Here is a 14,809-nt window from a genome sequence, read left to right on the forward strand (position 1 = left end):
GCTGCCCCCAAAGACGGGCAAGACGGTGAGAAGCACAGCCCTCTGGACAGGGGCTCGCGTCCCAGGTCCTCCTGAACAGTTCACTGCGGTTCTAACCCAACAGAACGGCCCGGATGGACGCTGGGCGCCCCTCCCCTGTCACACGGAGGGGGGAAAGCAGCCCCGAGGGCGTCACCTCTTCGGCTGTCACCTCTGCTGCTGAGGCCTCACAGAGCCCCTGTGGGTGCACAGGCAAGACGGACTGGGAAGCGCCGTCACTCGACGGGTTGATCAGCCACCCTGGGATTGTCCTTTGCAAAATCTTAGCAATCCCACAATAACCCTGGGTTTTGTTCCTCAATCAGTGAAATAAAGCAAATCATAATTTTTACCTTCCATCCTATTCTTTTCTGTTGCATTGACTAAAAAGAGATCCCAGGAGTAAGAAAGATTTGGTGTTTCACCGCAGTCTTCACAGGCAGCTCGAAGAGAAAGTTCTTCATTCCAGTTGACAAAGGTGTCTTTAAAGGTGACCCAGGAGATGTGGACGAATCTGGAACATACAAAGTTTCAGATTTTAGGAAAATAATGTGAGGGCTCGTTGGCCACGTTCATTCATTCTAGGCATGTGTAAATCGCCCACCTTGGGTCTCCATTATGGAAATTCAATCGCAGTGTCACAGCCCCTGTGACGGAGCGTACGGAGGGCTGACACGGCACCAGGGCCACCACCAGCGGAAGCTGATCTCACACGGGTGAGATGCTGCAAGGCCAGCGCACTAGTGCCCTGCTGAGTCCAGAGAGGCCGTGTGACTTCCTCCAGGTCACACAGAGGCAAGGGCCCTGGGCCTCCTCACCCCAAGCCTGGGCTCTGGCCAACCTTACCACAGGACAGTGGTGCCCACCGCACGGCCTCGCTTTGCCACCTGCCACAGGGCCTCCTTCTCCAGCCACAAATGCACCTTCTCCCAGGCCCTGCCAGCCGTCCCCACGTGCCATTGCCATGAGGCCTTAAATGCTCACGGCGGAAGAAGCCACCCCTGCCTTGGCCCCGCCTTCTCCCTGCACCAGGCCACGGGTCATGGGCTGTCCACACCCACAGCTTGGACCCGCTCCCCTGGCCTGTGTCCCACGCCGCCCCGACAGGGCCTCTGATCTCCCTGCTGATTTCATTCTGCAGGACTTGGGGAGCCTTTAAAAGGCTGAGGACAGTGGAGACTCTCTGAGTGGGTGTGCAGTGCATGGTGTTCCCTGTGAGCGTCCCCTGCCCCGCACCTGACGGCCCGTGTCTCAGACTCACAGCTCCAAGCGCAGGAGCCAAGAGGGGCCATGGCAGGAAGGCCACACAGCTTCCACGGGGCCCAGCCTGTCCGCGTGTGCCACACATGTGCATGTGTGTCCGGGCAGGGTGTGTGCGTGTGTGAGTGTGTAAGCGTGTGCATGTGTGAGTCTCTAAGCATGTGCGTGCTTGGTGGGTGAAGGCGGGGGTGGGCTGAGGGTGGACATGGGCGAGGAGAGGCCGTCTGGCCCAGGGCCCTGGGGATGTCACCACACAGGCCCAGCCCTTCCTGACAGGATCGAAAGATGCTCATCCGACAGCTTTGGCACTCAGTGAATGAAGACTCTAAAGTGAAGTCTATAATTATCTCACGAGTAGCAGAATTACATAGCATGCTGTAGTTTTGGAATAAAAGTGTTTAATTTATTCAATTTAATGATTTAAATTGTGCCCCAACTTTTGTAGATTTGTGCTGGCATTTCTTCACTTTTACTATGCATCAGAGCCTTAGATGACCTGAGGTGGCCAGGTCTGTGGGACCCCAGGCAGCTCTGGTGACTGTGGGGCCCATTGTCATGGCCCATTCTCATCTACTGAGTCTAATCCTGAAATTCCGAATTCCAGTTCAAGGGTTTCTGACCTCTGAGGACAGCAGATTTGCTTCCTCCTCCAGGAAGCCTTCCAGGACACACCTAGCCCACATACAGGATGATAGTAACTGCCCAGGTCCCTTGCAGGGGCCACTGATGGAAGCAGGGCACCTGCCTGGGGCCTTCCAGGTGACACGCAGGGCTGTGGGCAGTGGGCCAGTCCCAGCACTGCTCCCTGGGTGGACTCCAGCTTCCAGCCCATGGGGGAGCAGCTAAGGCAGGTGGCCTGGGCCCTGTCCCCCTTGCACACTCACTTAATGACCCAATCCTTGGAGTGGGAGGCCAGCGAGTGGCTATGCCCACACCCAGCCCAGCAGTCAGCTGAGTCCTGGCGCCACGTTCTTGGCATCTCGGGCTGCGTGTGACCTGTGAATGCTGTTCTGACCTCAGTGCTGCAGGGGCTTTGGGTTTGGGTCACAGCATGTCTTTGCTCTTGCCCCCTTCACCGTTTCAGACATCACAGCTGGGCCCACGCTGGTGTCTGGTCAGCCAGTCAGCGGCCTGGAGCCCCTGGCTGGGAACGCAATGACTGCCTCCTTCTAGCTTTGGCCCAAAGCCCCAGTACTGTCCCCCACGTTGGGAGTAGGCCCTATGACAGGAGGGATCCCACTGAGGTCCCACTCAGAACTGCAGGCAGTGCTGGCTCTCACCGTGTGCACAGCTGATGGGACACTGCCCAGAGGTCGGCCCAAGCACGGATCTGCTTCCCCAGCCCGTGAGCAGTAGATCCTGCGTGGCCGACCCCAAACTGCTCGCTGTGCACAGCGGATTCCTTTCGTGGCTGCCAGCATCAGCGGGACACCCGTGTGCTGAGCTGTGTGGAACACGGGGAAGGTGGTACCTGAAGGCCGAGTCGGGGCGGGTGGACAGGAACACCTGGGCCTCAGAAGAGTTCCGGCCGCCACTGGAGACAGTCAGTGTCACAAGGAACTGGTCATAGCAGTTGCTGAGCCATTTCGTTGCAAAGGAAATGGTGGCAGCCCGGGTGTCCAGGTGGTGTGGAGTGGAGGAGTCGAAGCAGGGCTGCCCAGGTGAGCTGGCAGCCGTGCACTCCCAGTGGTACCTGTGGGAGAAGCTGTCCCTGTGTGGGCATCCCAGGCGGCGGGAGGTACAAGGGGACACGTGGGTGGGGGAGGGATGCTGCTTCCCTTCTTCTTTGATGGAACTAAGTGACATGGGGGCTGCACAAGGGCAGCAGAACCACCAGCTCGGGTCGGGTTTGCGTTGGCTGCTCCCAGCTCACTGGCACGAGGCCCTGACCACGCACGGCCACCCGGTGCTCCCATCCCTCTGTGCACAGAGATGCCCTCTGCTCCCACCTCTGCCCCCTCCCAGGTAACACAGCCGTGCCCCCTTGAGCACTTCTCAGACACTGCATCTCACTTCGTGACAATCTACGTGACAGATGAGAATGCCATAGTAGCCCCCTTTTAGGAAGAAAATGTGCTCGGAGGCCTCAGGAGCTGCCCAGCCCACAGCTAGTGAGAGGCAGGACCGGGAGACAGACTCCAGGTGTCTCTCCTCCCAGTCTCATGATCTCCCTGCAGTATGACAATTGCCACATCCAACAAGATAAATGCAGGTCCTCTGTCCAGGCCAAACAGGAAAACAGCATCGTTCCCCACCTTGAGCAGATAGGTCTTAGCGTAGCGGGGACACACACTCAGACAAGCAGTCCCAGCAGCGAGCAACAGAAATGCCCGTGGCTGGGCGGGCCTGGGCCATTCCCCAGCAGTGAGCCCTTTCCAAAGGGGCCGCCTACGTCTGAGCTGCCATTGATCTCTTAACGGTGCGGTTCTGTCTGGTGTGTAGGTACTACATTCTAGGCCTCTGTGCAAAGCTTGCGTGATGCAGCGCTGCGGCTGCTAGTCGGCCACCCCACCAGGCAGGAGCCCCAGCCCCAGCCCACGGGCTGTGTGGAGCAACTGCTCTGGGGTTCAGTTGGAATATTTTTTACTTGCAAGGAGCAAATTCAGCTCATTTTAGCAGCCACACACTGAGGTCTTGTTTTCAGGCAGCATGCCGGGTGCTGGGGGCAGGGAGGTGGGATGAACAAGACTCAGCCTCTGTCTCCCTAGGGGAGAAGAGGAGCCGCACAGCCAGCTGAGGGCTTTGTCCAGAGCACGTGCTTGGACTCAATCAGTGAATCCAAGAAGCAGCCTCTCACGTCCCTGGACTAAACAGAAACACCAACCCCCACACCAAGAACACAGCAAATATGTGTGTGATCACAGGGTTGAGAAAACGAAGGAACTCACGTGTTTATGTACAAATAAATATTCACTGACCAGCTGCTCCGTGCCAGGCACGGGGGAGATATCAGACCACAGCCCCCTTCCCAGAGCTTACGGGAGACACGGTGACCACAAGTGAGCAAATGCTCCAGGTCAGAGGGAGAACTCGGCTATGGAGAAGAACTCCGTCGAATCAGGACAGGATTCTTCATTTTAAATGGGGTCTCAGGGTGGGCCTCACTGGGAAAGTGATGTTTGAGCAACAAATCGAGGAAGGACATGGTGGCAGATGCTGGGTGAACCAAGGAAGTGCAGAAGGAGCCCTTGTTGCAAGGAGGTGGGGGAGACGCACTCCAGGTACCTCCGAGCAGCTCTGGGGAGGGGCCACAGGCCCACACAAGCAAGCAGTGAAGGAAGGGACAGCTGAGGCCTTAGTGGAGTGGGGGCAGGCAACACTGGCAGCACGGCAGCGTGAGGGTGTCAGCTTCCACTCTGAGTGTACAGAGGAGCAGGGAGCATCGAGCTGTGACGTAAGGGCTCTGCCTTGGAGAACTGGCTGCAGGGGAGGAGGGAGGCGGGCAGACCGGCCGGGAGCCCCAGACCTGGCTCAGACTGGGCCGAGGCGGGGAGGTGGTGTGGAGTCGGTGTTTAAGGAAGAGCTAAAAAGGGGAAGTCAAGGATGCCAGTGAAGTTTTTGGCCTAAGTGTCAGCAAGGATCCTTGCCTAGGGGGAGACGGGCAGGCTGACCGGGAGAAGGGGGGTTCGTGGCTGAGAGGTCTCCAGGCAGTCGAGAGGGCGGTGCAGGGGCTGGACGTCACACGGCCTGTAGTCGGGGGGCAGTCTGGACACAGGATGCGTGTCTGAGGCTACCGCGCGGGGATCACGGATGGATCTACGTCAGGACGTGGGAGGGGCCACTCAGGGCAGGGTGGGGACAGAGAAGAGGACCAAGCCCTGAGCCAGAGCTGCCAGCAGCAGGAGAGCCGCCCACCTGGACACGCACAGCACTCGGAGCCAAGCCCCCACACCCAAAGGCACCTCACCACCCCAGAGTCCAAGAACAGCAACACTTCAACCTCACATTCCAGAACAGATCTTACTTCAAACATCACCTTAAAAGCTACTCTGGTTTTACTTCTACCCCTTTCCTAAGGTCCTTATATTTTGATCCTAAATAAAACAGTTCAACTTATGAAAGTTGATGCACTTAAATGTTTTTAACTACTGTCCCAGTGTTCCAGAGCCCGAGCGTGGGAAGGTAGAGTCTGGGCGGCCGCACGGCTCTGTGGCGCTCACCTGAGAGTGGCCCCAGGATTGTCAGGGTCGAAGGACTGGGTCCCCCTGAGGACGATGGGGGGCGAGGCGGTCCTGGGGACAAACAGGTGTGTGCCCTCGGAGATCACGCTGACCGGGGCCCGGGCCCGCACCTCCAGGCCCACACAGTAGTTGCTGTGCACCATGCTGCCTCCAATCTGCACCTGCCGGGCCAAGGACAGGGGGCATCACTCAGGGACAAGGCAGGGACTCACTGCAGCCATACTTGTCTCAAAACTAGAAAGGAAACTGGCGAGTCTGAATGCATCCTCAGCTCCAACTAAGCCAGTCGTACTTGTCAAAATAACCACCCTACTCTGTGCCACCAGAGACGTGGCTGGAGCCCACGAGAGGATGAACGCTTTGCTGAGTCAGTGTTAACGTACCAAGTCGGGATTTTCCTAGTTTGCGAACACAATGACGACTTTCCATGCAGTTTTCAAACCTCCTCCATCAGCTGGATTGTTCAGGGCTTGGCTCTTGTCCAGCTTTCTTTATCTTTCTTTAAGCTGCTTCTTTCTAACCCTCTAACATATTATGGATTTTAAGTAATGTAAATGACATTTAAGAAAGATATTTTTAAACTCAGGAATAGTGAACCATTTTATAAATAAGGCATTCAAGGTGTTATTTTAAAAGTTTGATGCAGTTTGAAAGAAATACAGTCTAACGCTTGCTGTTCTCTCACTGGGTCTCGGCCTCATCATTGTGGATTTTCTTCCTACGGATGCGCGAGGTTCCCTGCGGATCAGGGCAGTCTCCTGAGTGGCACCGGACACTGGAACGACCGTGTGATCCAAATTCCCTCTCACACCTCCAACCTCTGCCTGCTCGGCTGCTCCCAGGCTATCACTCTGTAAAGGTCGGGGGAAGCACAGCGTGGGGAGCCGCGGAGGAAGACGCAGGGAGGGCAAGGAGCCTCAGAAACTGCGGGCTTCACTGCTAGACACAACTCGTGAGGGCGAGAGCAGAGAGGGCAGGAGCACCTCATCACTCAAGTCTCCAAGAGCTAGAGGAAGACGGGCAGGAGCCTCCTGAAGGGTAGCGATGTGGCTATCAAGCAAGCTTAGGCCCTAGCCCTGACCCCTTCCACACTGCCCAGGGAGGGGCCTGGGAACCCCGCTGTCCACAGCCCAGGGCTCTCAGCGCCTGCTCTTACTGACCACGCCGCCCCTCCCCAGCCGTGCTCCAGCCGCACCCCTCACAGAGCTGGCACGTGGACAGGGAAGCCTGGGGCCACACCAGCGACTCCTTTCCTCCTGACCCTCTGGGTCATGCAGCACTCACTTGCGACCTCACACAGCACAAACCAGCCTAAAGAGTGGTGATTTCTCCCTAATGTGACAAGACACTTACGGTCTGCAAAGCTGAAGGCCACACACTGGGTGGAGGAACGCCAGAGTGAGGCCGCTCTGGGAGGCTGGCCAGGCGGCCTGTCCAGGCAGTGCTCACCTGCTTGCGCCCCCACTGGGGCACCGGGAAGTTACGGCTGAGGGGGGACGGTGCCCACATGAGTCACAGGAGTCCTGCCTCTGCGCCACTTCAGTCTGGCTTGATCTACCACCCTAGGAATCTGCCTCTCAGAAGCTCCAGTGCCGAGAGACCCCACAGTTAGTCACAGACACAGAAAGCCTGCTTGCTCTTGGCCACGTGAGGGTGAGCAGTAAAGATTATAAACTTAGATTAAGCAAGACTGAATCAGGAACAAGCGATTTTTTTTGGCATATAACTAATAAAACATTTTCACTATTTTAAAATGAAACAAGTAAAACTGGTAGCATGAATCCTTATGATGCTTATCATGGGATACACAGATGCCAAAAGCTGGGCCTTCTCTGCAAGTCCTTTTCTCTCCCCTGGTCCCCTGAAGGTGTGGCTTCCACCCAGGCAGGAGGCTGAGCTCACACCCGCTTCAGCTCTCCCATCTGCACAGACGGCTTCCCAGCGGCTCCCGCTCCAGCTATGCCCCCAGCCCACTCCCGGGACAGGCACGCCGCCAGAATACCCCTCCTAAATGCCAGCCTCAACCTGCGAAACACGGAAGTCACCGCTGGACCCCGGTCTCTTCTCCCCGTTTCCACCTTCCCAGCGTTTTCAGAAGACCCCAGGCCTGTTTCCACCTCCCTGCCCAGCACTCGCCCCACAAGCCCGACCTGCCTCGGCACGCCCAGAGCCCAAGACGCCCTCATGCACTCCCCTGTCACCACCACAGCCTCGGCTCACGCTTGCCCACTCCTGCCCTCATCGCTTGGCCTGTCCCACTGTGTGGACACGGATCCCACCTTCTATAGCCTGCTGGGCTCCACCTACCTCCCCACCCAGGTCCTGCACACAAGCGTGCGAAGGCCTCATTTATCTCCGCATCCCTCCCCGACACACAGCCAGATACAGATAGTGCTCCACCAACAGGAAGGAACTCTCCCCCACCAGCCAGTCTTACAGGTTTTTCTTTGAGTTTCCCCTTTGATTCCTACAATTAGTCACCACAATGGGTCACTGGCCCCTAATCCCCCTACCGCCACCAGCCCTGCTCTTTATTCCCACCGCCACCTGGCTCAGCCTCTCACTACTTCTTGACTTCACTATTAGAATACTCTCCCAGCATCCCACCCTCCAAACTGTTGCCAACTCTTTCCCAATTAACATTTCCAACAGGGAGTCTGCCACATGCTGGGAAGCCTGTAATTCTCGCTACTACCTGCACCTAGAGCAGCGCTCTCAAAGCCCCGTCTGCAGCCCTCCGTCATTCGGCCGTTGCGACTGGTCTAGTTCATGCTGAAACACTCATGGAAACTAAGAGGAAGCGTCTGGAAACTCTTTGCAGGGCTTGCCATTACTGTGACATTCCAGAACAGATTTGGTGGACTTGGCTCCTTGAGCAAGGTCAAGGCCAGTGTGGGTGCTGAGGAACCTGTGGTGAGCCACTCTAGGCACGAGCTGGGAATGATGCTCAGCAGGACCACGCGCCCCACAGATCAAAGAGAGCACAGTTCCTTCACTGTGCATATCCTGGGGCCACCATCTGGCCCCCTTGCCTGGCCTCCCCAGACCCCAGGCCGCCATCTGTCCCACCAGGGTCTGCCCCCTGTCCCCCGTCCCCTCCTCACCTTTGCCGATCTATTGCTCCCACACCCCCTTCTACACCCTTTCTACACTCTCTTTTCAGGACCCCTTTCACAAAGCCCACTCTTGCAGAAGTGACTGCTCCCTCCTCTACCTCACATATCTTCACCACTTTCCAGCCTGCAGAGGGCCAGAGTGCCAGGCGGCCACGGTGGCTGCCTCTCGCATGGCCAGCCCTCGGATGCTGCCCCACTCTGGGAGAGGAGCTCCGACACTGCAGAGGTGCGTGTTCTCCTGACATCCGGCACCAGCACAGGGCTTATTCGAGGCAGGTGCACTAGAAGGTTTTGCTAAACAAATTGGAAGGAGTTTTTCACCTATTACTTTGCCAGTGTTTGAACGTAATTTTTTCTCTTGGGGGGATTAAACATTTCTCTTAAAATCCTGTCTACACTTTTCTTAAAGTTTTTTTTTCTTGGTTAGAACAGATGTAGAGTTACAAATGCTGAGCTCTTGGGCTACAGTGGGCACGTGGGTTTCACTGGGCCAGCAGAATAGTGAGGCGGTGAGCTGACCTTGGCGAGGGCAGTGTAGTTCCCGTACTCCAGCGTGTGGCCCGGAAGGACGAGGGTCTGTCTGTGAGTGTCCACAGCAGCAGGGAGGGGGACAGGGGACCCCTCAGAGTCTATCAAGCTCCAGGTGTAAGAAAGGCCCTGGGAAATGTCACAGAGGACAGCAGTTTCAAACGTCACTCCCAACCTCACAGTCTGAGACCTCCACACCTAAGTATTGAAAAGAGAAGATGTCTCATTAAATGTCCATCACGCCTAATGCAATGGCAAATTACTAGACACTCTCAACTGTACATCTCTAATTATTTGCTTGCATCATCACAGAATGGACTCCCTAGGGCTGGACTTTAGACAGCACCAGAGTAAACTCTACAACTGTTTTATAGATAAAAATAAAAAGTTAAAAAAAAGAAGAAGAAAGAATAAGTATTTATACTTAAGTACTCCTAATGAGAAAAAACTTTCTATGCATAAAATTAATGGAAAAATGTCAAAGAAAATATTGGTAGATTTATTTGATTACATGGAAATTTTAAACTGAATGTCAAAAATATAAATTTTAAGATTCAATTAACATATAGAAAAGAAAATTACTTACAATATACATCACAGATACATGCTTTCTCTATTTTTTTCTTTGCTTAAATATTCTGAAGTCATTCTCAGAAATTATGACATTTAATCCTTAAATACTAAATTTAAATACTAAATCTCTAAAAACTGAGGGTATTTTCTTACATAAACACAACACTATTATTTTATCTTAAAAATGAACAATGATTTCTTAATATAATCTAACCCTCTTTCATAGTCAAATTTCTCTAATTGTCTCCGATTGTCTCCATAACATATCATTATGCAATTGTTTAATTTGGGATGCACAAAAGTTCTTCGATTAAAAAAAAAAGTGGAAGAGAAGAGCAGAAAAAGAAGAACATTTTTCTCATCGTCTAGGGCTATGAGGTTTCCCAAAGTACAGTCTGGGAGAATAAGAATAAATGTTAATTCTTTCCCTTAATTACCAGTTTCAGAGCAAGAGGTTGTAGCACCAGCTACTTCCAACGGTGCCCGATGTGCTGTGTGTGCCTGCCTGTTCTGTGGGAACAAGGGAATCTCTCTCTCTTTTGGCATAACTGATCTCTAAAAATATTAATATGATTCATTCCATTGTAGACTTTATGTTTTAGATGCTCACAGTGGCCCGTTCGGGGCCTGGGGTCTCCCTTGGCCTGGCTCTGGCGGCCTTCTGATACGACTCTGCTCGTCTTTGAAAGTGATGGGTTTGCTGCACTATTCTTTCTACTTTTATTTATGCTTAAAAATTTCCACAAAAAATTTTAAATGTAGATAGCAGTAGTAAGTAGAAAACATATTTTCTAACATTAATAAGCTAAAAAGGACAATGATACCAAAAATACTAGCTCCTGCCCGACAACCCTATCCCTCCCAGCCACGCTGCCTTTCCCAAGCCCCTTCTCCTCCCCCCACCCCTGGGCCAACGTCTCTAGAGTCACGTCCCTCCAGGAGCTTGAGGAGAAGCCAGGCTGGGACCTCAGGAGAGAGGCTGTCTCCACTCAGCCAGGGGAGCCGCCACCCTGGGGCCGATGCTGGGTGCAAGGGCTCCCCCTGGAGGACTTTTCCCCTGAGTGTCCATAAAAATTGGTAAGGGAAAAACTTCCAAAGGGAGTTGAAAAATGAGATTTTAAGAAATCTTGGTGCTCATTACAAATGGATTTTCGTTTTACCTTTGGCATTCTTTAAGTGACTTTAGTCATAAAGTAAATTACTTTCCAATAATTTTTATTGTTTTTACTCTGAATATAACATTATTCTGGGATTTTCTACAAAACTGTCCAGACTTATATGGGCTTTAGAAAATTTTAATACTGAGATGCCATTTTTTTTTTGCCCATTAATAATAACAGACATTAAAAAATGCAAAAGGCACAGCAGGGGTGACAGTTGACTCCGCCCCCGACACGTGAGTTTCCACAGGAGGACACTGCTATGCTTGTCAAGGTCCTGGGAAAACTGTGGGAATTATTCCTCCGGAAATGCCAGGGACACGCAGGATGGTGTGTACAGATTGCCACCGCCAAGCTATTTGTAGTGACAGAAAATCGGATACAACAGCATTCAAGCATGAGGGCACTGTCAAATGACGTATAATTTGTACCAATGACTTAACATGTTGCCACCATTAAAATCACATAATCGAAAGACTTCAGGGAAAATGGTCACGCTGCAACCCAGTTTTGTGAAGAACACACACTCACAAACACATGTGCTTGCACACAGCTCCCACACATAAAAAGCCGTAGAAAAATATTGAAAGTAAATCCATTGGACGATTAATAGTGGCTACCTCCAGCTCGTTGGATTTCAGGTGATTCCTTTTCTACCTTCATACTTTTAGAAAATGTATAAAATAAAGTATAAAGAAAAAATGAAACTATCAATATTGTTTCATTTTACAGATGAGAAAATGAAAATGTTTTACTGATTTAAAAAACTCCAAAAAAAGGCCGTGTGCGTGGCTAACCTAGCAGCAGAGTCAGGCCCGGAGCGGAAACCCTGCTGCCCCGCCTCCTGCTCCTCCCAGCTCTGCTGCCCTGGGTGTTTCCAGCCAGCTCCCACACCCAGAGGGCTGCCCGGCACGGTGGGTCACGCTGGCCTAGAGGCAGGAGGGTCTCGCCTGTGAGGAGGCCGGGCCCGTGGCCCGTGCCCGCTGATCTTCACTGCCACACTCTGGAAGTGCCACGACCTGGGACTCAAAGGGCCTGACTGCTCGGGGCTCGGAGCCACAGAAAGCATTTTGGCAAATGCAGCTCACTCTTGGATTTTAATCCCCGTGTGTTATTTGAGCACTTTTGCCCTGAAAAGGAAAATTTGCTCTAAATCAAAGCCCTCAAAGGAATGAAAGAAATAAAAAGCAACCCTATTTGATTTTGATGTCACATGCATTCAAATTTTCCTTTCTCCTGAAAACGCTACAGTTCTCAGCCTAAGCAAAAAAAAAAACAAAAAAAAACCTCATCAAAGTGAGCCGTGCTGAGTGCCAGAGTAATATAGGTAAATAAAGGACTTATTCACACACAGACCCCAGAAGCAAGGCTGTCCCCACCCATTCAGGCTGGGCTAGGCCTTTCCCCCACCCCAGGGGACCCAGGCCACCCGCTCTGAAGGCGTTCAAGGAGCTCCTTTGTGTAAACTGTGGCAGGATGAGCCGGACAAAGCCGCCCTTCATTCCCCAAAGCTCACACGATTCCTAACAGGGGTCCCAACTCAAGCAAGGCGGAAAGGAGGCTGGTCACGGGTTTCGCAGGCCCCAGCCCTACCTGGACCTTCCCAGGCCCCATGTTCTTCACCAGGGGAGGCTGGCAGGGCTTGCGCACGATGAAAAGTCGCTTTCTCAGGGTGGCGGTGCTGACATTATTGAAGGCACGGACCTCCACTGTGAACTCCCCTTCCCTGGGAGGGCAGAAAGCACAGAAACGAGCAGACTGATGCTGCTGTACGTGGGGCTTTCGTTAACTCTTCACAGCCACCCCACATCTGCAGAACTACAGTATCCGATGGCAAGTCACGCGATGAGGATCACGGGTTAGTCTCCACAGAGGTTATTATTCACTGTCCCTCCGAGCTGGACCGGCTGTCTACCCAGCATGGGTCAAGCCAGGTACCAAGCTCCCAGACGGACGTCACGTGCTGCATACAGACAATCCATCCACGTGAGGCACACTGCTTCCCTTTCTGGGCCACCCTCCTAGCAGCCATGGCTGGGCCGCTGTTGCCCACAGGCTGATCCAGGGGGTTTCCCTGTGTGATGGGCACCCCGACCCACAACTGAGGGTCGCTGGGCATGATCTTCCTGTTCCAATCCCTGCTCCATGGCTTGGTTTTCCTGATCAATTTCTTAGGATCCTGCAAACTCAGGAGGGGCAGGATAGGCCCACAACCTGGGTGGGTCTCCAATAAGAAAGTAGGACCTACTGATGGGGATGAAGGCTGCATCGTCATCTCAGGCTGTCGGAGCGCCCAGGGCACACTCTACAGGCAGTGGTGGAGGCACTGAACAAGCCGTATCATTTCCACAGGGCAGCAAGGGCCCCTGGGGCTACAGAGCACAGCACCACGTACCTAGGCCACCAGGTGTCCACCTGGGCATGTGGCAATTTACCAGGCACTACTGCTCAAGTCTTTCCCCACGTGAAGATGCAGATCCAATGGAGAAGTCCTGAATCCGTGGCTAGTGATGGGGCCATTCAGGATTCCCCAGCACAGCGCTGAGTCATGGATGCTCATGGAAGCCCAGCGTTGGAGGAAGTCTGCAATCTTTCCCTGATGCTGCTACCCTCATGGGCCTTGTTTTCTAGAAAATTCTACACACTTTGGTAATTCCCTACAGCTGCACAAAGGCTTCACACCAGCCTGAGGCTCAGCCATGGCCACGCTTGTCTCCCCACAGCTATGGGAACTGGAATCCCACTGAGAGCACTTGACCTACTCAGGTCCTAGAACTCACCCTGACCAACCAGCAGTCCTGTTAGTCTGACTTTATCATATCTCCATGACGTTCTGTCCCAGGTAGACAGCGGGTGCTCAGTAAATGAGGAACTGAAGGAGAGTGTTCACTGAGGCCCTGTGCAATCTGCCCACCTTCCCTCATCCCACACTCCTGCACACAACTCCCCGGTCACTCCAAACCTCTCCCCTTGATACCTCCCCTCATGCCTTCATCTCTGAACCCCCTCCCCACTCTTCCCTTTGGCAAACTCCCCAAGATTCCACCTTCAGCTCACATGTGGATGCCCCTGTGAGCTGGTTCTCCAGTTTCCAAAGAATGAGCTGTCCCCACCACACCACAGGCTTCCTGCGCAGCACAGAGCCCCTGTACAGAAAGTATCTTTGTCTCTGTTTGTCCTCTGAACCATGAGCTCCTTGAGAGCCGTAGGTGACTTATTTGTCTCTGTGCAAGTATCTGTCACCTACATTGACTGCAAGGCAGGTCTGTAGCCGGGAACTTCAGGGCTGACGCCTTGAGAAGCCGATTCCCACGCTGTCCACACAGAGCACGCCCGCCTGCCCCAGTGTGGCTCACCTTCTGTAGACGTGACTGATGGAGCTGCTTCCCAGAGTGAAGGTGCCGTCCCCAAAGTCCCACAGGTAGGCAACATCTGTGCCAAAGTTGATCCTGCACTCAAAGGCCACGCTGGCGTTTACCAGAGCTGAGGAGGGGGACAGGAGCCGATTGGCCACAATGTTCTTCTGCACCCTGATGAGGTGGGGCTCGGAGACCACACTGCTGACCCTGTCGGATGCTGTGACTGTCACGCGATACCTGCAGGATGGGCCAGGAGGCAGACAGTGAGGTGAGAACAGGGTCGGAGCTAGAGAGAACTTTACATCACTTCAAGAGAAAGGCAGGTGACGGGCAAAACATTTAATTTGTAGGAATTATCATAGTACACAGCGATTTTCATCTGATTGGGGAGGAGTAATCTTTTCAACCACCGCCTCTTCATTATTTAATTCACTCCACAGTGAGGGTGAGCACTGCTGTGTTTCCTTAGATGAGGAGGTTTTTAGGTCACATTGGTGACTGAGATGAGATCTGAACCTAGGACCGTCTGATTTCAAAGCCCTACACCTTTTCACTTAGTTCAAGCTGAAGGGAAGTAAGTCTCTCTTCCTTTGAATCTTATGTTTGATTTCAAT

At 53.2% G+C, this 14,809-nt stretch overlaps 1 protein-coding gene across 1 annotated transcript in view; it reads right to left on the reverse strand.

Annotated features, from left to right (window-relative positions):
• The window catches only part of PKD1L1 (polycystin 1 like 1, transient receptor potential channel interacting), a 130,236-nt gene that overhangs the window by 90,484 nt on the left and 24,943 nt on the right, over nt 1-14,809 (reverse strand). The window contains exons 16-21 of the mRNA XM_045564209.1: nt 14,193-14,432; nt 12,430-12,562; nt 9,095-9,301; nt 5,439-5,620; nt 2,750-2,971; nt 372-532 (exon numbers count right to left, since the gene is read on the reverse strand). Coding sequence (XP_045420165.1) covers nt 372-532; nt 2,750-2,971; nt 5,439-5,620; nt 9,095-9,301; nt 12,430-12,562; nt 14,193-14,432 — 1,145 coding nt within the window. The remainder of the gene's footprint in view (nt 1-371; nt 533-2,749; nt 2,972-5,438; nt 5,621-9,094; nt 9,302-12,429; nt 12,563-14,192; nt 14,433-14,809) is intronic.

Source organism: Lemur catta, chromosome 11 (assembly GCF_020740605.2).
Source record: "Lemur catta isolate mLemCat1 chromosome 11, mLemCat1.pri, whole genome shotgun sequence".
In the NCBI taxonomy this organism is placed as follows: Eukaryota; Metazoa; Chordata; class Mammalia; order Primates; family Lemuridae; genus Lemur; species Lemur catta.